General features: G+C 46.8%; 1 protein-coding gene across 1 annotated transcript in view; it reads right to left on the bottom strand.

The window, feature by feature from the left end:
- Nucleotides 1–835: 835 nt before the first annotated feature.
- Nucleotides 836–24606, bottom strand: part of LOC136512678 (glycine-rich protein A3-like) — an 80313-nt gene continuing 56542 nt past the window's right edge. Inside the window, exons 2-4 of the mRNA XM_066506653.1 lie at nt 4929–4967; nt 1890–2194; nt 836–1388 (exon numbers count right to left, since the gene is read on the bottom strand). Coding sequence (XP_066362750.1) covers nt 1081–1388; nt 1890–2178 — 597 coding nt within the window. The 5' untranslated portion in view covers nt 2179–2194; nt 4929–4967 and the 3' untranslated portion in view covers nt 836–1080. The remainder of the gene's footprint in view (nt 1389–1889; nt 2195–4928; nt 4968–24606) is intronic.

Here is a 24606-nt window from a genome sequence, read left to right as displayed (position 1 = left end):
AAGCCGCGGTGGTGGCAGACGGTGACGAGGTGGAGTCTAGGCAGGCGAGCTCGGAGCGACGCCGCGAGAAGGGTGGCGCGCCATCGCGGGTTTATTGCATGGGTCAAAGACAGGGGGCGGAGCCGTGGAGGCCTAGGGAATGGGAGAGACGTGTGGGGGCGGTGGAACAATCCGGAATGGAAGAGTCGGGCCGTTGAAATGTCTGGACAGGAGTCACGGGATGGACCGCTACAGTGTCTGGCCCGCCTGTCCACATGCCCAGCAAGAAGGCGTCCGGACGGACGGGACGGACGTCCGTCCTGACCCAAGACATTATCGACAGAAAATGCATGGCATCGCTATCCTTGAATTGGGCCACAAGTACGTTTCATTGTTAGGCTCGACATAAACTTGTACCTGCTCTAGGTGGGGCCTGTTAAAGAAACAACAAAGAGAGAGACGCTTGGGCCATGGTGGGCCTACTGCTAAAGTCCACGCCGTCATTCGGCCCATTCGCTGAAAATGGTTAAAATAAACAGAAAAGAAAACGCCCGCGCCATGCATGAAAAAACGTTTCTCCAGCACTCTCGCCTCTGCTGGAGACTTCATAGGCTCTGACCAAGGCATCGCTGGTGGCCGCCACCGCCGTTACGGTTACAGCCATCGCGCTGGCCGCCCTTTCTGCATCTCTCTCCGGCCGTCGTCGGATTCGTGCTGCAGAACCTACAGTTGATCTTACCAGAGCATAATATTCACACATCTTTTCCAACACCAGCAACAAGTACAAAAATTCAGTGCCTACTCATGCAGGGTAAAGTGGTAAACGCAGGGTACGACCATTCCAACACACAGGATATAATCTTCAGAGGCTCAGAGCGCTTCATGCACAACATGAACATAGTACAGCGTACCAGCAAGACAGCAAATGGTTATTATGTCACTTATTAGAAATCATGTCACTCGCCACAAGCTAGATTACTACATATAGATGAAGGATGAGTAAGCGATCACCCTGCTAAATACACTGCTAGGGCATTCCAGGCAACAGATGTGCTGGAAGCCTGCATACGAGTTCAGTTATGATCAACCATGGAGAGCGCATCACTTCCACTTCTTGAACTTGCCGCCGGACATGCCGTGCCCATGCTTGCCATGCTTGAACTTGCCGTGACCGTGCTTGAACTTGCCGTGGTGGCCTTGTCCGTGCTTGAACTTGCCGTGGCCACCGTGGCCACCGTAGCCATGGCCGTAGCCACCATGACCATAGCCTCCTAAGGCCCCATGTCCACCCTGTCCACTATGGCCATGAGAAAGCTTGTTTGCTCCGTAAGCAGCTGCGGCGGCCGCGGCACCTCCAGCGAGAACTGTCCCCATCCCCATGTGGCTCCCGGCATGGCTGCTTCCATAACCTGAAAATCACAAGAGACATTAGCTACGAGCTTCAACATTTGAATGGGTCAGCAGAATAGAAATACCAATTTCCAACATTACAACAATAAAATTGTATATATAAATGTTAGTGCAAGTGTATGAAACAGTACAGCTCTAAATCTGAACAATAATATATATATATATATATATAAGCAATAAAACAAAGCAATCCAAAACAATCTCAAACCCCACAGTGTAGTATATAAACTGTTTAAATATCATTATTATTTGTAAATAGAAAATGCACAAGTATTTGTAGGAATTAGACGAACTATTACCTATTCTCGTGGTCATTTGTTTTTGTGGAAGGAACGTTTTGCTAGCTATTGTCATGGTTGAGGCTCTATGATTTAGGAGGTAAAACATATAGTTGTAGAGCAATTCATACAATGTTGAGTTAGTACCGAAGCTACTACTAGTCATTATGATCTCACTCTACTTTAAAGCTAAGTATGGAACTGACGAAGAAGAGATCATACCCTGATGAGATGAGCCGGGGTAGCCTGCAGGAGGATATCCACCTTGCGGTGGGTAGCCACCCGGCTGAGGGTACCCATGTTGTGGTGGGTATGCCCCAGGTGGAGGTGGGTATGCCCCTGGCGGAGGAGGATACGCCCCAGGGGGAGGTGGGTATGCTCCTGATGGTGGCGGGTAGCCCTGCGGAGGGTATCCCTGCTGTGGGTACCCATGGCCACCGGCAACACCATGCATCATGTTTGAGAAGAGCCCCTTGTCGCTCTCGTCATGCTTGTCCTTCCCTCCTCCCATTGTCTCCCCAAGTTACCTGAAGAAAGAACATGCAGAGTATATATCAAACTGTGAGCCAGCTGAAGTGTATTTTGAAACAAGATGAATGTAGACTGAAACAAGATGGAAGAATGCAGTGAGCAAATTCGATATATCAGCAACAGAGTGCACGGCAATGAAACAGGTGATGCAGGGACAAAAGTAGACTAGCTTCGGTTTGGATGTGGCAGTGTACTCATGAAATTGAACGGTACGTATTGGAACAGGACGGATGTAGTAATACTGTAAGAACATTTTTTTTCTAGATGAAGGCAGTTTTATTAATGAAGTTTGGCCTTTCCTCTCCATAAGAACATTTGGGATCCATACACCGCATTCAATGAACACAAACACATAGAAAAAAAAAGGTTGGCTTCTTTCTGAATACTGCTTCTACAGTTCTACTCCTCTCTCCTTACACAATTTGCGATCCAAGATTAGATGTTCCACTGGGGGATCAGAAGAATGCTAAATAAAACAGAGCAGCTTGCTGTGTATACTTGCTAAAGGAAGAAAAAAGACAATGCGTCTAAGACATGTTAGCCCTTGGATCTCTCGGAACGGGTGAGTCGACCACTCACTAGCGTTGCCGACCACACACTGTCGTTGCCGACCACACACTATGGCTAGAGGTATAAGAAGGAAGGGAGAACAGAGCACACACACAGCACAAGCACCAGCGTTGGCCGGAGTTCTGCAGAGGGGATGGCAAGCTGAACTCTCTCTCTTTACTGAGTTGCAGTGGCAAACTATATATACAACTCTACCCATCTAATCCTAGTATAGAGACATGTCAGGCTGCCATGCTGCTACAGTGACTAGATGTGACAGCAGGGCTGACTTTGACGTCTACCCCTGCTGTGGCTACAGTGCGGCAGGAGAGTCATTCGGCGTCTGCCCCTGCAGTTGCTATAGTGCAACTGTAGGGAGCCCTTTTCGGCGCCGCCTGTCCCTACCGTTCGTTCACACAAGGGGAGTAGCAGATTACTTAACAATTTGGTGCTCCTGGGCTACGCGGAAGGTACCAAGGCATACCAAGCCTGTCCCTGCCGTCCTCCAGGTCAGCCGCTTCATGGAGGATTCACGAGAGGATCACTGGTCTGCGGTGAAGCGGTTGCTGCGCTACGTAAGGGGACGGTGAATCAGAGGATCGTCTCCCCCAAGATCGGCGGGAGTAGGCTGCAGCTCAATGTGTTCAGCGATGCAGACATGGCGGGGGACATCGACGGACGGCGGAGGACCTCTGGCGTGCTCGTCTTCCTTGGGTCAGCTCCAATCTCATGGTTGTTGCTGAAACAGAAGGTGGTGGCGTTATCCACATGCGAAGCAGAGTACGTGGCGGCAGCCATAGCGGCGTGCCAAGCTGTATGGCTGCGCCGGCTGCTGGATGAGATCACCGGTGTGGAAGCTCACCCACCAGCACTGTTGGTCGACAACCAGCCCGCCATCGCCCTCGCGAAGAATCCAGTTCTCCACGACCGGAGCAAGCACATCGACGTCAAGTTCCACTTCCTCATGGACTGTATCGATGGAGGGCAGATCGTCATCGAGTTCGTTGAAACTGGTCGGTAACTCACGGACGTCCTCACCAAGCCGCTGGCCGTCTTCAGCTCACGGAGCTGAAGAAGATGATCGGCATGGAGGGGGTTCAAGGGTTAGCAGCAGGATTAAGGGAAGAATTGTTAAGTAATCTGCTTCTCCCCTTGTGTGAACGCACGGTAGGGACAGGCGGTGCCGAAAAGGGCTCCCTGCTGTTGCACTGCAGCAGTGCAGGGGCAGGCGCCGAATGGCTCTCCTGCCGCACTGTAGCCACAGCAGGGTCAGACGCCAAAGTCAGTTCTGCTGTCACATCTAGTCACTGTAGCAGCATGACAGCCAGACATGTCTGTCTACTAGGATTAGATGGGTAGAGTTGTATATATAGTTTACTACTGCAACTCAGTAAAGAGAGCGAGTTCAGTTTGTCATCTCCTCTGTAGAGCTCCGGTCAACTCTGGTGCTTGTGTTGTGTGTGTGCTCTGTTCTCCCTCCCTTCTTCTACCTCTAGCCATAGTGTGTGTAGTCGGCAACGATAGTGTGTGGTCGACAACGCTTGTGAGTGGTCGACTCACCCGTTCCAAGAGATCCAGGGGCTAACAAGACATAATAGTTAATTGTGCATTGCAACACGCAAGCCAAACGATTCCTATAAAAAGAATTACAAATGGAATTGCATGTCTATAATAGTGGTCGAGTATCATTCCAATTTCTTACTGCACATCACTGCAGCCGGCCTTAGGTAACTGAATATTACATGTTATACTCGTCTTGGCAAGCAGAACAGACCCTAAGCGTTACCTTTTTTCGCCACCAAAAGTAGGATCTACTTGTTGCCCAAATTCCAGCCCTAAAAACATTATAATTTACTATTAACTCTTCCACCCTAATCATTGCTGGATCCATATAAAATCCCCTATGCACGAAAATTTCCCCTCCACCTCCAGCTCGATCGAACAGGGGAGGGTTAATTTGGAGGATCCTTACAAGTTACAAGTACAGCCACGCACTTCAGATCGACAGATCACACACAGTCCACAGAACTCTACCACGATGATGATAAGCAAAAAGCAACGATCTACACACACCACATGTATCCCTAAACTTATGTAACAAAAAAAAAATCTAACCGAATTACGCGCAAGTATTATATAGAGACTAGAGAGACAACAAGGTGGGAGGAGAGTTGGGCATACCGAACGACGACGCGAACTCCGGCGCCCAGAAGCAGCAGATCTCGGGCGGCGATGTTCCTGTGGGCGACGGGTGCTGGTTTGGCCGTTCCCCTCCCCCGGCTGGCGTCTATATACCCGAGGAGACGAAGGCAAAACGCAACGCGGCGAGGAGGCAGGGATGGATTCGGGTGGGGGCAAACGCGTGGCGGCGAGTCAGGCTGACATGCGGGCCCGGGGAGGAGCTATTCGCGGGCGGATAGGCTTTCACCTGCAGGCGCCGCCTGTGCGACTTGCGCGTCGCCAGCGCGTGGGAGTGGGAGGAAAGGAAGAAAAGCAAACCGAATCCCACACCACACCACGGGCCGGTCCCACCGCGCAGTGACCCTGGTCGGCGAACGGACCGCCATATTTGCGTGGTATCCACGCGTGTACAGGGCCCCACGCGTCGGCCGGAATGCGGACGAACTGGCCTGGTTGGACCAATTGGGCTCGTCTCGTGTGGACCTGCCGGGCAGGCCCAGGTGAGCCCAGTTGGGCCTGTTTCTACTCAATGCGATGTTTATTTTTTGTTGAAAATTACGCAAGGCAGAAAAAAAAAGGCGTTATTAAGTTCTACAACGTGGTGCGCAGTCACTCAACAACTTCAGGGATTTATGCATATTTTAATACGTTGTGCATATTAAAATTTGACTCCACGGTGTGGCTAGACACACCCTGTTGTTTTGGTTTTGGATTACAAATGTGGTCTCATATTGAATTTGAATTACAAACGTACGAATGATAATGGTGAGATGCAGACAGGGGAGACTGACGTGCGCGGTAGGATAGGCTGACAGATGAAAAAGTCAGGGGTTCTTGCATTTACACCCTTGTTTCGTATCGAAATTATGATTTTGCCTCTGTTTTTTTTTATTTTATGAATTTGCCCCTGCGTTTTTAAAACGAAGCACTGCTTTGCCCCTGTTCCGTCATCCTCACCTAACGATGTTAACTTTTATACAAATGACAACTATGCCCACGTGATTTTGCCCCTAGTTTTTATGGTTGTTTGTGATTTTACTCCTGATTTGGAATAAGACATTTATATTGTATTTTAACAAAAAAATGTTATATTTTATCAAATATGTTTGGCACAATTTGCATGATTTCAAATTAATTCATCCTCAAATAAAATGAACCATGCGGTCTACATCAGGAGCCAATCGAGGTGTGGATGCTTCTAACAAATTGAACGATAATGTAGTGATTGCTACTGAAATCCACATTTCCACACAGCCAGCAGGCAACAGACATAGTCACATTCATCAAACTAATCTTTACAGAAATTATCTACTACTAGTAGGCAATAGCTAGCATTCATACGAATACGAATGGGTCAGCCTAAACTACAGAGGTCGCCCCTCCGACTGCAGCTCCAGTAGGAAGCTACGCCTGGCCCAGGGCCGCCCCTCCGTCACCGGCAACTCCAGCGAGGAACCAGCACCTGCCCTGCTACGGTGGCTCCAGTAGGCTGCTCCTCCTATCCCACCGCCGCTCCTCCAGCGGGGCACCAGGCAAGGGCGGCACGGCAGGCGCAGGCGAGTGAGCTGGTGTGCCGCCGACCGAGGCCACCCTGCGTCCTCTGCGTGAGGGGCAGTGCAGCAGCTGGTCTCGGGCGCCGGCAGGAGAGGTCTCCCCGCGTCCTTCGTGCGATGGGGCTTACGGCCACCGCCTCCGCCCCGCGCGTCTGTCGCCGCCTGCGTCGCCACCGCTGCTGTACCCCGCCTTGGAAGCGCCCCTGACGCAGCCGCCGCCAGACCCCGCCTCGGATGCGCCCCCGATGCAGTCGTCGCCCGCGAGAAAGCCTACGCCTGCGTTGTCCTTCTGGTCGGATTGGGGGGAGAGGCTGATAAGGGGCAGCTTGGTCTTTTTCCTTTTGTGTTTACAGATTTTGTATTTTTTAAACCATTTATTCTATTCTTATCTTACGGACATCCAAAGCAGGGGCAAATGGAGGATTTGTTTAAATAACGAGGGCAAAATCATAAAGTTTAAAAAACAAGGATAAAATCACAGTTGGACTACTGGAGAAGGGCAAGAACACAATTTTCCCAAAAAGTTATGAAGAAAATTGTCTCTTTTTTTGTCATTATTAGTTAAATGTACGGATTATGTCGTCCGTTCTAATATATTAGAATCACCACTCTACTATATAAGTATATAAGTGTACATGCTGGACGGTAACCTTTTCGGCTTTCCATAGCTCTAAGCTGTGATTGGTGAGCTCTTTTCAATCCGATTCCTCTTAGTACTACCAGCAAAACAAACGGACGCGGATAAGCCGCAACCGGTCGCGCTCGGACGATAGCGTGCGACCCAGGCCCGCGTGTGCAACTCTCAGACAACAGCGTTATCCCAGCCTCCCGCGCGCAACGTCAGTCTGGCTGCAAAATTCCGACCAGCCTGCCATGCTGGCGTTAGGCTGACGCAAAACCAAAAAAGCAAAATATTTTTCTTTGAATTGCTATAACTTTTGAACGTTGTATCCGTTTTCAAATTTGTCTGTACCGGTATGTTCTACGTGACGATACAAACAAAACTAGACCTCACTTACATATGTTTCGATGAATTTCATTTTTGTAGCAATTTATGTGTAATACATGCTAAAACAAATGCAGCACAGGTTCCTTGCACACAGCATGCTAAACGCCCAATTTCTAGTTACAATTCATGCCATGGAGAAATAAGTATGGCTCAGTTTCAACATCATGGAAAATGAAAGTACTAATTATATTGTTGTTTCTAGCATTCCACCATATCTATACAATGAAGGCACTGTTCATACATTTGTTGGTATATATTAACGCACATAGAATAATCTGCAAGCACACAGATACCGATATAGCACTTCACTAGAAAGTATTTCAGAATATAGAACTCAAGGAAATGTGTGTGAGAATAACTAAGTCTAACTTGACTCGGAGTAGCAACAAGACTTAAGATAACATGAGTATAAAGGAGATCGCTAAGGTCTTCAAGTTCTAACTTCGGTAAGCTATGTCATATATTCTTCAATTATGGGGATATTACTAAGGAAAACACAGGCAAAGTATGTTTTCTATAGTAACAAAGTCTTGCTTGGCCTACAAACAGGAGGTGGACTACAAATGATTCAACGAGGCTATAAGAGTCACCCTCGTGAGCTACCACCGATCCGGAATATAGGGTACATCTACGAGTCCATCGATTCTAAGCACCACGCTTACACTACGAATACTACTTTAACCCAGGGGCGACAAGGATTAAAGTACTCAAAAGAGAGTCACAAACCTGAAGAACAATATAAACAAGATGCTTACGTGAATTAGAAGTTGATTACTAGAGAAATATCAAAAGCAAGCTCAAGAAGAACTTGATTCCGCTAGGATACAAGCCGTAGAGAGAGCACCAACAAGCCAGAACTCCTCCAAACTCTTCCCTCACACTCTATCTCTCTATTTCTAATACAAGACTAGATCATAACTTGGAGAACTAATCTTCTCTTGATTGCTAGCTCTGATCATGATGGAGAGGATATGAATTGTAGCTATGGTTTCTAGGGTTTTAGGATCTTCCTGGAGGAGGGGGTATAGGCAGGTATATATAGGGGGTACATCAATCCTGGATCCTTGGACCAAACTAACTTAAAAGAACGACAAAGATATAATCCTTAAGGCGGTGGAGAACCGACGTAACAAGGAGGGGCTGCCAGGTGGGGCCCATAGGTCGACCGTCCTGCAGGTGGGGCCTACCGGCCCCACATGTCAGAGGCTTAGGGTTTGCTTCAGTGATTTGTCTTCTAAAGTTTTCTAGAGTCTTCCCATGTAAGTACCGTCGCGAATAAACCCGATTTCCTTTGACGAATATGTCCTCCTTGACGGTTTTTGATTAAATCCTGCTAAAAACACAGATTCACCAAAACTCATGGAAATTGTTAGTTTAACTCCCCAAGTCTACATTGATGATCCATTTTAGTCATTTATGCAAGGTATATTGATGGTTTATAATTGTCATTAACTACCGTCAATAAACTTCCCCACACTTAGGCTTTTACTCGTTCTCGATAAATGGATGGATTACTTAAGATATAACCTTGGGACAAGACATCAACATAAAACTATTCCTAGTCATACATGCACTACAGGATTCAATGTGTCTACCATGAAACTTTAGATGGTTGAAGAATGGAACAGCCTGAAACAGATCACCATCTTCCTTCAGTCAAGTCAGTGGAGAAACATTTTAAAGATTTTTTAAAACAAAACATAGCGCACTTTCTTCTTTTGTGGTACTCTCAAATCACTCAATATATGTAGTATTTTTGGATCCTTACCAAGGCATTGATGTTCTTGCCATCTTTTTACCTACTTCTAAAAGCTTACGTGGATTTCAAGTAGGGATAAATATGAGAACGTACTTGCATTGCATATATTGTAAAGTCAAAACAAGGATCCGAGAAGAAAAATGTCATACTCTTAGATCAAGATGTGTATGTGCATGAGCGTACATATGGTGGCTAACTTAATTCTACTATGCTCCTTGAAACATATCTCTCTTGTTGAAACTTTGAAACACTTTTGCAAGGAAACATGGGCTATCTTATTCATTTTTCTTCTTTTCTCTTTTTCAAGCGGGCATCTAAGTACCCATTGTTTTTTATATCTCGGACACTTGTTTATTTTTCCAATACTTTATTTTTCTTTTATGAATAAGTCTTGCATAGCCCATGCCTCTTCTTCTGCAATTGAAACTTTCAAGAGAGATATTTGCAAGAACTTGGAGCATTTATCCTAACAAACATATTTTTGTGTCTATTCCCAGTGTAGGAGTAAAACAATTTTGGGTGGATGGAAAATATGTTTTTGCGTATTCCTAGTGTAGGAGCAGCAGATATATATGGAGTGTACATGATTTTGAGCATGAGAGCATGATAAGTTTCTCAACAAGGGTCACAAAGTTTGACCAAACTCAATTCAATAGAAAGTAATATATGTAGAAGGTTTTCCTAGTGTAGCATATCATGTATGGCTTTAGTAGGACATTGCTATACCACAAAAGAAAGGTGTAGTTATTTTTTTTAATTTTTGAAATAAAATTCTCCAATAATGAGACATCAAGGATCATGTTCTCATTTTTCTACTATATCTAATCCCACAACAACTTAAGTAACATGGGGTCCCTAATAAAAAGTTCCAAACAGTAGCAAGACTTCTAGAAAAAGTATTATGTGAGTCTATCCTTCAAGTCATTATTGAAATAATCTTTCCTTCATGTTTTAAAGTTCTTTATCAAAGGATTTTCAACTCGGTTCAAAACAGAAGTGAGATAGGTGAAAATATATCATACGGGACTCAAACCTAACCGTGGACGAAGCACGAGGCGAGGCGGAGCTAGGCTGGGCCGGCCGACCCATAGGGATGGCTGGACGGCCCACTCTCGTGCCCATTTATGTCCAACTTTGGCGAGCATGGTTCTTGTTCCGTTGCTTTCTGAGTTTCATGATTTTCACGATTAGATCTTGTTTCATTGTCGCCGTGTGCTTCCCTCACACTTGTTTCCTATGTACCTTTATGCACAACATGTGGAGGCAAACACATATACAAAAGAATAGAAAGTAGATAATGACAATAAGATTTTATTGATATCATAAGGCACATTATTACAATCTGAGCTAAACAATCTAACACAAACTTTAATCAACCTAACAATTAAGCTAAGCAAACGACCTAAACATGCCTTATTGACCAACAACCTAACTATCAATTCTTAAATTTGTCCTGATTCACAACATAGCAGTTTAAGATAGTAAGCTCGTATTCTAGGTTCCTGCGATGGATGCGCTCCTTATCGATCCTATGTTGCAACGCATGGATGTACTCGGTGAGGGTTTTTATCTTGTCATTTAGAAGTGTGATGGTCATCCGTTGATGCTTCTCATTTTCTTGGGTAGTGGGCAGTGCCCTCTTCTTCTTCTTCTTTGGCGAGACGATCTTGACTTGCTCAGGCGTAGCACGAACTACTTCTATGGCCACATGTGGTGTGACCAACTTGTACTTTACGCAGGTGACGTCTCCAAACTTGTTGGTCTTCACCCCCATCAGTGTCTCATTCACTCTTGGAGGAAGGAGGTTGATCTCCTTTGGCACCTTGATCTTCGGTGCCTTCGGCTGGCGTGGTTTATCTTGAAGAAGTAGACACATTAGTGGTGGAGCAATAGCCGAACGATGGATGGCTTGGGCAAAGTAGGACTGATTGGAGGGAACGGGAACCATCTCTCTTGGTGGGATGACGCTCAGTGCTAGAGCATCGGGCTCCTTGTTCAGATTAACTCCATAGGGGATGATCTCTCTACCGGCCATTGGAACTTAGGAGGAGGAGAGCTTTGGTGCTACTGGAGATGAGAGGCTTGTTGGAATGGCTATGGAGGCAGGCAGGGGCTTGTTTATATAAGGGAAAAACTTACAGCAGGGGTCAAGATCTATCCATTATGAGTCTTGTAACGAGGAAAAACCAAATGGCTCGAAAAATTGGATATTCTCACAAGAATACTCTGGAAGGTTCGTGATCCAATCGAGCGAGGGCAAGGAGACAGACAGGTGTACCGACTGGCCTATAGGTGGGGCCGGCCGGCCCCAATGTCACCACCTCTTGGAGATTTTTTGCACGATAGGTTCTAATGTTTATCTAACCGTGAAAAATATATCACCGTGTTATGAATCGTAAGGAGGAGGGTAGAGGTGTAAATCTATGGGAAAATAATAAAATTCATCTCATCCAAATCCTCAGTTGTTTTTTTAGGTTCTAGAAAGATCTTGAGACGGTGACCATTTGCCTTGAATAACGTACCTTCATCATTTTAAAGTGTTACTGCTCCATGCGACGAGGTGCTTATAACCTTGAATGGTCCTTTCCATTTGCTCCAAAGTTTTCTGTGCCTGAATAATTTCACCCTGAAATTAAAAAGTAATACCTTATCTCCTAGGGCGAACTCCTTCTTCTTGATCCTTTTATCATGCCATCTCTTTGTTCTCTCCTTGTATATCTTGGCATTGTGATATGCTTTTTTATGCCATTCATCAAGCTCAGAGAGTTGCATCTTCCTCCTGGTTCCTACAGCTTCCAAGTCCATGTTCCATCGTTTGATGGCTTAGTGAGCCTTGAATTCTAGCTCGACATGTAGATGATAGGTCTTCTCATAGGTAAGTTGATATGGTGACATCCCAAGAGGTGTTTTATAGGCCGTTCGGTAGGCCCACAAAGCATTGGGTAGTCTATCTTTCCATGCAGTCCCCATCTCATTGACCGTCCTCTGTAGAATGTTCTTGATTTGTTTGTTTGATGTTTCTGCTTGGCCACTTGTCTGAGGGTGATACAGAGTAGTAACGTTGTGATAGATCCCATGTTTTGACATGTACTTGTGAAAGTTCTTATCAATGAAGTGAGTGCCTCCATCACTTATCACCATTCTCGGAACTCCAAAATATGGAAATATTATTTCTTCAAACATCTTCTTAGAGTTCTTTGCATCTGCAACTCTACATGGCATGGCTTCAACCCACTTGGAGGTATAGTCAACTGCCAGCAAGAAATACTCATAATTCTTCAACTTTGGAAACAGTCCCATGTAGTTGATTCCCTAGACATCAAGGAGCTCGATCTAGAGGTTGGTGGTGAGCGGCATGGCATCTCTTGAATTGATGTTCCCGTACCTCTGACATGCTCCACACCTCCAGATGAAGTCCCTCGTGTCTTCATACATGGTTGGCCAAAAGAATCCACTTTGCTAGATCTTTGAGTGAGTGCGGAATGCACCATAATGCCCTCCATATGGTGATGAGTGGCATCGTTCTATGATTTTGATGCCTTCTTCGACTGGTACACATCTTCTGAGTAGGCCATCAGAGCAGACTCTGAAGAGGTACGGTTCATCCCATATGTGGAGATGCCTTTCGTAGATGAGCTTCCTTTTATTCTCCCCTAGTGGTACATAACCCGCAACCATAAAATTGACAATATTTACATACCAGGGATCGGATTTTATGATCTTGAAGAGCATGTCATCCCGAAGCGAATCATTGATGGGCAATTCCTATGGATTTTCAAATTGCATTCTGTACAAGTGATCGGCAACAGAATTTCTACTCCCTTTTTATCTTTTATTTCTAAGTCAAATTCTTGAAGTAACAAAATCCATCTTATAAGTCAGGGTTTAGCATCTTTCTTAGTGAGCAGGTATTTCAAAGCAGCATGATTAGTGTAAACAATCACTTTGGCACGTACTAAGTAAGAACTAAATTTGTCTATAGCAAAAACAACAGCCATGAGTTCTTTTTCAGTTGTTGCATAATTAAGTTGAGGTCCTATCAAAGTTTTGCTTGCATAAACAATTGCATGATGCTTCTTATCTTTTGTTTGTCCCAAAACTATCCCCATAGCATAATCACTTGCATCACACATGATTTCAAAAGGTAATGACCAATCAGGGTGTTGAATGATTGGTGCAAAGATGAGTGATTTCTTAAGAATTTCAAAAGATTTTAAGCATGTGTCATAGGATCAGAACGGTGACAAGCATTGTTGTTCGAGTCAGTGTCTGAGTACGGGTCTCCGATGGCTCGGGTGGACTCAAGAACACAAGAATCACAGAGAGGATACAACGGTTTATCCTACTTCGGGCCAATCGGTGCCCTACGTCCAGCAACTGATGATCCTTATACTCAAAAGCACCCAAAATGGGGGGGGGTACAATTGGTGTAGAGAGATTTGGTAGGGGGTTAGCTCGCACTACTACAGGAATCAATTTGCGCAGCGTGGCCAAAATGGGCTCCGTGGCGGGCACCTCTTTTGCCCGCCACGGTTAACCGGTGGCCGGCCACCGAGGCGCCCGCTGCGGGAAAATGGTTTACGACGGCGGGCCACCTTATTTGCCCACCGCAGGAAATCATTATTTACCGCGGCGGGGAGTATGAATCACCCACCGCGGTTAATACGATGTACCGTAGCGGGCTCTTTAAACTGCCCGCTGCGGTAAAGAGTTCATTTCCTGCGGCGGGCGCTTTATATTGCCCGCCGTGGTAAAGCCTATACAAATAATCACCGCCGCCCCTTCGTCTTCTCCACGAGTCTTCCTCTCTCTCAAACTCATGGGGGAGGTTTTGCCCTAAAATTTGAAGAAACTTTTGATTTGAGTTGAAGGACTTGGATTTGAGGGAGGAGGACATCATAAGAGGTTCATAAAGGCTCCCCCTCTCTCCTTCCATCCTCTCTCTCTATTTCCATCACCTAAAGTTCTCTCTAGATCTATATCTAGATCTAGATCAATTTTAATGGAAAAAATGATGTCATGTATTTCTTTAACCTTAGATTCATCATAGATGCATGCTTCATCTTTCACATCGTTATTTCCTCTCTTTTTCATGATTTTGGACGTAAAAATCATCAATTTCTCCTAATTCTTCTTTATTTGTTGATTGTGACGGATAATGTTCGCAGGTATGATGGATAGGTTGGAATGGATGTACTGGATCGATAGAGTGAATGATCCGCGGTACCTCTTTGAATTAATGAAGTTTATTGCTGCTGGTAAAGCTCACCGTGAGAGACTGAAGCAGATGACAACCATATGTCCATGTTTTCATTGCAAGAACCTGAAAGCCCACCGAGACAGCGAGGTGCAAACTCATTTGATCATGTATGGTTTCATCGAGGGCTACACCGTCTGGACATTCCATGGCAAAAGAGTTGGTGTGAGTGGCGGTGCATCTGGAGTGAGCTCTTTGACGCCGACGACGACAGCACCATCGGTGAATAAAGATCCTTTAGGAGCACCCGGCTCCTCATCATCTTCAGCTGCAGCTGCGCCAGCCGATAGTGACAAAAGTTGTCATGATTACATCATGGTGGATGATCTAATGCAAGACATGGCCGATGAAGCCGGCGACGGTGGGGATGGTCAGGATACTGTGAGCCAACCCGAGGATGTGCAGCTTGTTGAAGATCTAGTCAAACATTTCGATGAAGACGATGTTGTGTTGGGTTGCCCAAAGTGGTTGGAGAATTTTAGAGAGTTGAAGCAGGCGGCAGTTGATCCTCTCTATAAGGACGGCGGCGATTGTCCAAAGGAGTGCACGGCGCTCCGTTTTAACCTCCATATGTTGATGTTGAAGGCTCATCGTGGTTGGTCTGACACTAGCTTCAATGAGTTGTTAAGCTACCTTGCCACCACGTACCCAACGGCTAACAAGGTGCCCGCCAATACTTATTGGGCCAAGAAGCTGATCCAGCCAGTGGCGATGAAGCTTAGAAAGTTTGATGCATGCCCTAACCACTGCATCCTGTATCGGGGCAATGAGTATGAGAATTTGATGAGTTGTCCGCACTGCGGCTTTAGTCGGTACAAGAAAAATGCTGGTTGTCACGTGGATGCAGAAGACGAGGGAGGCTTGTGGGGTGGTCGGAAGAAGAACAAGAAGGGGGCAAAGAAGAGCAGTGTGGCCAAACAGATCTCGGCTCAGTAGGACGATGAAGAAGAGGGTTACACGCACAGGAAAAGTCCAGCACTGTCGGTGTGGTACCTGCCCGTGACCGATCGCCTGCGTGCAATATTCGGGAACCCAAACGATGCCAAGCTCATGTCCTGGCATGCATCAGCTGACCGCCTGAACGACGATGGCAAGCTACGGCACCCATCCGATGGCAAGCAGTGGAAGGATTTCGACGAGGCCTACCTGGAGTTTGGCAAGGAGCCCAGGCATGTTAGGTTCGCGCTAAGTACCGACGGGATGAACCCGTTCGGTGAGCTTAGCAGCTCGCACAGCACTTGGCCCATCGTGCTCACCATGTACAACCTACCTCCCCATCTATGTCAGAAGCGTAGGTACCTTATGCTGACCATGCTTATCTCCAGACCGAAGCAGCCCGGCAATGATATAGATGTGTTCCTGGAGCCGTTCATGGAGGAAATGAAGATACTATTTGATGTTGGGGTCCAGATGGTGGATGCATCCCGCAAGGAGAAGTTCACACTAAAAGCAATCATCTTTGTCACCATCACCGATTACCTCGGTCTCTTCTCACTGTCAGGGCAGATCAAAGGGAAGACCGGCTGCATAATTTGCATCAACGGGACCTGCTACACTTACCTTAAGGGATCCAATAAGATGGTGTACACGAGGCAAAGACGGTTCCTCACAAAAAATCATAGGTATAGAAGAAGTATTATGAACAAATACTTTGACAATCAGGACGAGCCGCAGCGTGATCAACCGACGCAGACTAGTTGGGGGACAAAGGTGTATGAGATGGTCAAGGACATGGATCAGGTGGAGTTTGGAAAGAAGAAGAAGCCTCCTGAAGAGGGGAGCAAGCAGACAAGGAAGCGAAAGCGGGACCAGACGGAGGAAGTCCCCGCTGCCGTTCCTTTCAAGAAGAAGTCAATTTTCTTCAAGTACATGTTGTATTGGAAAACACTGAATACACCCCATGCCATCGACTGCATGCACCTGGAGAAAAATGTCTTCGAAAGCACGATCGGTGTCCTGCTGGACATCAAGGGCAAGACAAAGGATGGTATCAAGTCATGGACGGATCTTGTCAATCTGGGCATCAGGCCGGACCTTCACCCGGGACCGCCTCAGAACGGTAAAGTCGATATCCCAGGTGCGGCCTGCAACCTAACACAAGACAAGAGGATGGCTTTTCTTAAGTTGCTTCGGGGTATCAAGGTGCCGACTGGTTTCTCTTCCAACATCAAGAGCCTGGTCTCCATGAAAGACCTCATAATGACCGACTACAACTCACACGACTGCCATGTCATACTGACGGTGTTCCTACCAATTGTGATTAGGGCTATCCGTCTAGAGTACGTGAAGATGGTCATCACACGGATATCATACTTCTTTAATCACATCACCCAGAAGGTCATTGATAAGGCTGAGCTGCCTGCCCTGAAGGAGTTCATCGCGGAGACCCTTTGCCAGCTTGAGATGTGCTTTCCACCATCTTACTTTGATATTATGCCACACCTAATGATGCATATGGTCGATCAGATCCATCAACTAGGCCCCGTGTACCTACACCAGATGTGGACGTACGAGCGGTTCATGTCCACCCTCAACAGATACGTCCATAACCGCGCTTACCCGGAGGGCTCTATGATCGAGGCATACACAACGGAGGAGGCCATGAACTGGTGTATGAGGTACATAAGAGATGGGAGGGTGATTGGGCTGCCTGTCCATCACCACGAAGGCAAAACCTCTGGGATGGGGTGCACAGGCCGAAAAGTGCGCACCGATGTGGCAAACCGAATGGTGCAAGAAGCTCATTACAGCATCCTTCATCAGTTAGTGAGCATGGAGAAATATATTAAAAAGAACCTGGAAGAGATCCGCGCCGCTAATGATGGACAACGCACGGAGGCATGGGTCCAGAACCATCACAAGAGCAATTTCATATAGTGGCTCAAAGAGCAACACATACCCCTTGAAGGATGCCCTGATGAAGATACGGAGACCGTTAAGAGGCTTGTGTTAGGCCCATCCAGCCAAATCACCACGTGGCAAGGGTATGACATCCAGGGCTATAGGTTCCACACGAAAGACAAGGACAAGAAGAGCTCGGCATAGAACTGCGGTGTTCAATACGAGGGCGAAGAAGAGTACACGAGCCAGAGGAGGCAATACTATGGGCAAGTCAAAGAAATATGGGAACTTGACTACGGCCAGAACCTACGCATAACCGTCTTCCATTGCCAGTGGGTCAAACCGAATGCGGTTGCAGTGGACAGTTATGGGCTAACCACCGTGGACCTCAAAAGTATCGGCTACAAAGATGACCCGTGGGTACTAGCAACCAATGTCGCACAAGTGGCCTACTATATATATGTAGAGGACCCAAAAAGGCATGTGGTTGTGTCTAGAAAGCAGCGGATTGTGGGAGCTGATGGGGTGCAGAGTCCCGAACAATACAACAACTACGCAGAGCTCGAGCTTTTTACCGATCATCCAAAGAAGATCAAGGCCGTCGAGGACCGATTCAACAAGTCCAGGATGATGCCGTGGGCCCGCCCCGATGGTGAGAAGAGAACGGTGAAAGCACCTGCACCAAAATGATTTATGTATCCCAGAGACATATATATATATATGTAATAATGTAGTGGACTCTATATGTATCCCAGAGACATATATGTAATAATGTATCCTAGAGACTCTATATGTAACAATCCCAGATACTCTATATGCATGCATCAATCTACTACCACTACTCTACTACTACTACTAGTACTACTACTCGCTCTACTACTACTACTACTCGCTCTACTACTACTACTACTACTCGCTCTACTACTCTAATACTACAACAATCTACTACTGAATCTACTACTACTACTCAATCTACTACTCTAATTGATGCTACTGAAATCCTGAAATATTGAACTACTACTCAATGCTACTGAACTGCTGCTACTGAATCCTGAACTGATGTTACTCAATGTTGCTGACAATCTTTACCGCGGCGGGCATATAATAGAGCCCGCCGTGGTTAATCGATTAACCGTGGCGGGCAACATAACCCGCCCACCGCGGTTAATAAATTAACCGCGGCGGGCAACGTAACCGCCCGCCGCAGTAAACATTTCCCGCGGTGGGCTGTTATGTTGCCCGCCGTAGTTAATCGCAACCTATATAAGCCGTCCCCACCCTCAAAATTCTAAGTCTTTTGCGCGGTTCAGTTTGACCCCGAAGGGCTGCCAAAATCTCACGCCGCCGCCGCCATCTCCACCGCCGATTGAGCTCTTCCGCGCACCGACCCCCGCCCCCGTTCTCCTCCCCGTGCCCGGTCCACGCCCCTGTCCTCCTCTCCCTTGCCCACGCCCCGCCCCCGTGCTCCTCTGGCGCCCCGTCACCGGAACCCTAGCACCGGCCACTGAGAAGTCTCACGCCGCCGCCGAGCTCCTCCACGCTAGGCCTCATCCCCGGAACCCTTGCTCCGGCCGCTGAGCTCCTCCGCGCTGGGCCCCATCCCCGGAACCCTAGCGCCGGCCGCCGACACCGAGGGCTGCCGTCGCCCTCGCTGACCTTGGTCGACCACACCGACGCATTTTGACTCTAGTATGACCTAAGCAGTAGGCAAAGTTGCTATTACCCAATGGTCAAGACCCATGGAGTCATGGACCATGTTGGATTGGGTGATCTAGTCTCTATTTTGCCTTGGTTTGTGGGGAACCTTGATTTTCTGTGTGAGATCACAGGCACAGGCCGTTTGCAGGACTGTCCTCTCCTCTAATAACACATGCATGGTATTGGTATGTATGGTCATGGAGTTGGAGTGGATAGGAGGAGAGTTGTTGAGGGAGGCAAAGCAATCAGTCCTACAGTACAATTTTTAGAGAGAAGGGAAGGGGAAGGAGGGACAAGGACATGCATGAGCTTGCTGCTTTGCCTGTCTCTCTTGCTTGTCATTGGCAGTTTGGCATTGCCAATTGCCATGATGGCCGGGCTAGGGGCATATGAGCAGTCCTTTTACTCACAGCACAGGCCGTGCCATTTGATGTATGCCCCACATCTGGGATCTCATCTGGGGTGAACTTTGCCATCCCCATCGACACTGTGGTACAGTCGGTACCGAGCCTAATAGTATATGGGACCTCTGTGAGCAACAGGTTTTAACTCTGCTGTACATTAATCCACTACCTACACTCTACTACCTACACTCTACTGTCTACTGCCTACACTCTATAGCTTGATGCAAATTTTTTGATTTGTGAAAGTTTTTTGAGATGGCTAGCTACTACTTATCCCCTTACTGGTACTCTACTGCTTGATGCAAAATGGTACTTGTATTACCTATTTCTCTCTACCACTGTTGTCTTACTACTGCTGCTGCTACTCTGAATTCAACTGAACTGCTATACTACACTTGGTGAATTTTGAACTGCTATACTACTGATCTATGATGCTTTTGGTGAACGATAGAATTTGAATTCAATTCTTTTTGCTGCCTATGATGCCAAAGAAATTTATGACAAAATTCTGAGCATATGCCACTGCCTATGATGCACCTTGCCTTTAAACTAATTCTGAGCTAAATTTGTGAGAATTTTGAGATGAATTGGTCACTCCCTCCTATACTACTAGTATACTACTACTACTGCCTACCTCTACTCCCTCCTATACTACTACTAGTATACTACTACTACTACTGCCTACTACTTTCTAGTAGTATACTACTACTAGTATACTACTACTACTGCCTACTACTACTCCCTCCTCCTCTACTCCTCTACTCCCTCCTATAATACTAGTATACTACTACTACTGCCTACTACTACTCCCTCCTCCTCTACTCCTCTACTCCCTCCTATACTACTAGTATACTACTACTACTGCCTACCTCTACTCCCTCCTATACTACTACTAGTATACTACTACTAGTATACTACTACTAGTATACTACTACTACTGCCTACTACTTTCTAGTAGTATACTACTACTAGTATACTACTACTACTCCCTCCTCCTCTACTCCTCTACTCCCTCCTATACTACTACTACTGCCTACTACTACTCCCTCCTCCTCTACTCCTCTACTCCCTCCTATACTACTATTCTACTACTGCTGCTCCTGTTTTTGATTTGTGAAAGGTTTTTGTTTAATGGGGCTGGTTCCTTTTTTGGCATATGCAATGATGAACTTTTAAACTTATTGCTGAGGCAGTGGCATATGTAATGATGTGAACCCTTTTATGCTGAGGCAGCGGCGATGATGATCGAGTGCCCCCGCTAAACTAGGATGGCTTGTATACCTGATACAAGCAACCAGTTTAAAAACGATGTGATGACAATGGGGCAAATCTGAGCCAACTACTACTACTTTACTACTCTAGTACTACTCTACTTTACTACTCTAGTACTACTCTACTTTACTACTCTATAACTATGTCTATACAACTAAAATATGTATTCATTGTAGCTTTCCAATGGCGGAGGAACCGATAAGCGAATGGCGCGACCCTACCCCTAGTGCATCATCATCAACTAGCCTTGAGAGCCAAGTGTCCGTGACCCCGAGGCCAACAAAGAAACGTCGTACAGAGGACGAAGATGATCCGACCTACCAACCGAGGGACGACGAAGTTGAAAGTGCGCGGTCTCCAAACCCTGAACAGATACCGGTGGTGCCTCGAGAATTGAATTTTGAGGAGGAACAAGTCAGTGACAAAGAACCCCCCGCTCCATCTCCAACCACTTCAGGCAAGTCTAGTGGTCAGAGGACAAAGCTGAGAAGGGGGTAACACGGGAGGCACCGGAGGGAAATCCACGGTGAAGTCCATGTGATCCATGAGGTGGGACCAGAGGGAAACCCATTGTTGCCACCCACGGTCCTTGCCAAGTTCAGCAACCAGGTGGCATGTATAGTCAAGGACAAGGTGGAGATCACTTGGGAGGAGTGGAACAATGTTCCGGTCGACTACAAGACACATATCTGGGGTGAGGTGACGAGGAGCTTCCATTATCCCGAGGACGCCGATCTGAACAAGTGCAGGGAGTGGGTCATGCACATGGCAGGAAGAGCCTTTAGAAACTTCAAGTCCATGCTGACCAGGTACTACCTGAAGCTAGGCAAGTCACCCTGTGTCAAATACACTATGGTGAAGGAACATCACTAGGAAGAGTTCTGCAAACAAAGAACAACAGAAGAAGCAAAGGCAAAGAGTGCCAAGTTCAGCGCACTCACGAAGAAGAACCTGCACCCCCACCACTTGGGCATGACTGGGTTTGCTGGTAAGAGGCCCTAGTGGCGGGAGGAAGAAAGGGCTAGAGCTGCCGCCGGGCTTCCCGATCCATATGACGGTGTAGACTTGAGGGCTAAGGACTTCATCTATGCCCGCAAGCCAAAGAAGCTCAAGGAGGGCGCGAGCAAGGTCAATGAGCCCAAGTTCGAGGAGGTGGAGAGGGCTCTCATCGAGGCCGCTAAATCCAAGGACAGCTTCGAGGTTTGCAGGGGCCAGGACTTGCTGACCCTGGCGCTGGGAACCCCCGAGCACCATGGCCGCGTCCGTGGCATGTCGTTGAAGATGAGCTAGAACTCAGTGGAGTCATGGCAATCCGACGCTGCCACATACCGGTCAAGGCAGAGGTACAAGGAGGGCATCTTTTAGAAGGGTTATGATCAAGGCGTGGCCGAAATGATTAGTCGGTCCATAAAAGAAGCCTTCACGAGCAATGACCCAGATATGGTGTTGATGAGGTCACAGATGCTTCACCAGGCTGGCATGGCCATGCCTCAAGTTCCACAAGGGCAGACACAAGGGCAGCCACTGCCGATGATCGAGGATCACCCAAGGCACCCCGTCGACGACATCCGGCAACCCATGCACATCCACCTCAACATCCCATTCGGCAGGGCGAAAAAGTTGACCGTGGGTGAGGGTAACATGCACCCCAAAGAAGATATCAAAGATTTCAACCAAGACCAGATCCCTGCCAACTATGCTGCCATGATACTTACATGGTATGCGACCCAATATGAAGAATTTGAAATGGAATATCCAACTGCACAAGGGGTAACGATCCTTGGAGCTGCCATTGGTTCTGAAGTCCTGTGGAACAAGGACGACATAGAGATCATTCTCTCGACGCCGACTTCTACGCCGATGGTGACACCAGCATCACAACCATCCGTTGCCGGATCTTGTCCCCCCGATGATCCGGATCATGGTGACGGCGATGACGAAGGCAATGGCGGGGATGACAAGGGAAGGAAGTCACCCCGAGGCACAAGCCCTCACCCTCGTTCTCCTCCTCCAACAACAAGTCCACCTCCACCTCCCGACAGTCCGTCTAAGGGCACAAGCAAAGGACCGGGAGGCACGGAGGAACCGGGGGCAAAGACACCGCCTACTGCCATTGCGAGCACAAGCCACTGTCCTCCACCGCCGGCGAAGACTAAAGGCGACCAAGGGCATCTCACATACTCACTTGAGTTCGAAAGGTATGGTAGCGGCGAGCATAATTTGCTAATAACTTTTCTTTGCCATAATATGGTACTAACATTTCTATCCCAGGCCGAGATCACCTTTCCATCTATTTCCTGAATCAGATGACTGCCCCGGCCATTACGAGCATGGGAAGTTCATGATAACCAAGGCCCAGCTCGTCGATGAGGAAAGGTGGGAGACAAGGAGGTTTCATCTCTGGTACATGGAAGTGGCAAAAGCTGGCCTGCATGGTTTTCTAGTCAAGATTGTGGCGGAGTACTTCCACTTGCCCGGCAATGATGTAGAACTCCCCGTGGACTTCCATGACATGTACAGACTACTACGGGAACAAGACCTTGACATCACCCAAGTCACCTTGTTCTCTATGTAAGTGATGAATTGCGAGTTTCACATATCACCTGCCTTTGAATTGGTCAAGACTACTTATATATGCCACGATGGCTTGTCCTTGCAGGTTGATGGCCTATATATCCAAGGAACTAAAACTTGATGTTATCTATCTATCTCCAATGCATATTGCTCAAAGATTCATCATTGGTTACCACCTAGATGACAATCATCCAACCATGAAAGACTTGACCAAGCGACAGAGAGAGGCACACAGGAAGAAACTGATGGACAATGAGAAGTTGAACATTTCAAGGTACATACTAGGAGCAATGAAGAAGATTAGGAGAAATGGGTGTATCGTAGCTGCCTACCACTTTGGGTAAGTCGAAGACATGCCTGTAGAGATAAGTGGGTAGCTAGCTAATATTATTATTTCTCATCGTAACCTGTATTTTGTTTCAATGGCGCAGCCAAGGCCTCGAGGGTCACTGGGTTGCATTTATCATCTACCCTCAGGATGGCAGGGTCTGCGTATTTGATTCATTGAGAATGCCAAACTTAAAAGGGTACAAGGCCTTTGAAGATTGCCTTAGAGTATAAGTGACTAAACTGTCTTCTCATATGCGTTCTAATGCCCTGCCTAATACTAGTACATTTCGTATAGCGCTTATAAGGAGTATGTGAAGGATCCTGAATGCTATGATCGAAGAACAGAGAATTTTAAGGCTAAGCATAAGAACCGCATCAAAATCAGATGCAACTTTCCGGTAAGTATTTGAAAGGTTTAATTGTGCTTTCTGTTCATAAGCGTTCTAATGCCTATATTCTAATGCTTGTGTATCGATCATGCAGTGTGCCAAACAACCGGTAGGATCACAAACCTGTGGCTTCTACGTCTGTGAGTACCTGAGGGAGTGCAAGCAGTACAACAGCAGTTGGAGGGTGCTCAAGAATGGATTGAACTGGTGGAGAGATGTGCAGAGCACCCAACACTCCTTCAAGCAGACAAAGGCGGACATATGTAAGTTTGTCTTAGACAAATGCGTGCTTGAAGGGAGCACATTCTTCAATGAGAACAGCCAGCTAGCGATTTTACTGGAGTACGAGAGGCTGAGGAAATGGCCTACGATGATGCGTCCGCAGGATTACTCCTTAGGGCATGTATAACGACTTTAATATGTAAATGTAATGAATTAACGATGACAAGAACGACTAAGTGAATGTATATATATGTATATTATCTTATGTGTAATGCCTGCATACTTTTTAAGTTTAATCTGTGAAATCTGGATGTGATTTGAATTTGAATTTGAATTTATATTCCTGCTGTATTTTTTTAATCCAGGAAAT

The sequence above is a fragment of the Miscanthus floridulus genome, chromosome 16 (assembly GCF_019320115.1).
Source record: "Miscanthus floridulus cultivar M001 chromosome 16, ASM1932011v1, whole genome shotgun sequence".
In the NCBI taxonomy this organism is placed as follows: Eukaryota; Viridiplantae; Streptophyta; class Magnoliopsida; order Poales; family Poaceae; genus Miscanthus; species Miscanthus floridulus.
The sequence above is the reverse complement of the archived record's forward strand: the minus strand, read 5'-3'. Positions and strand labels throughout refer to the sequence as shown.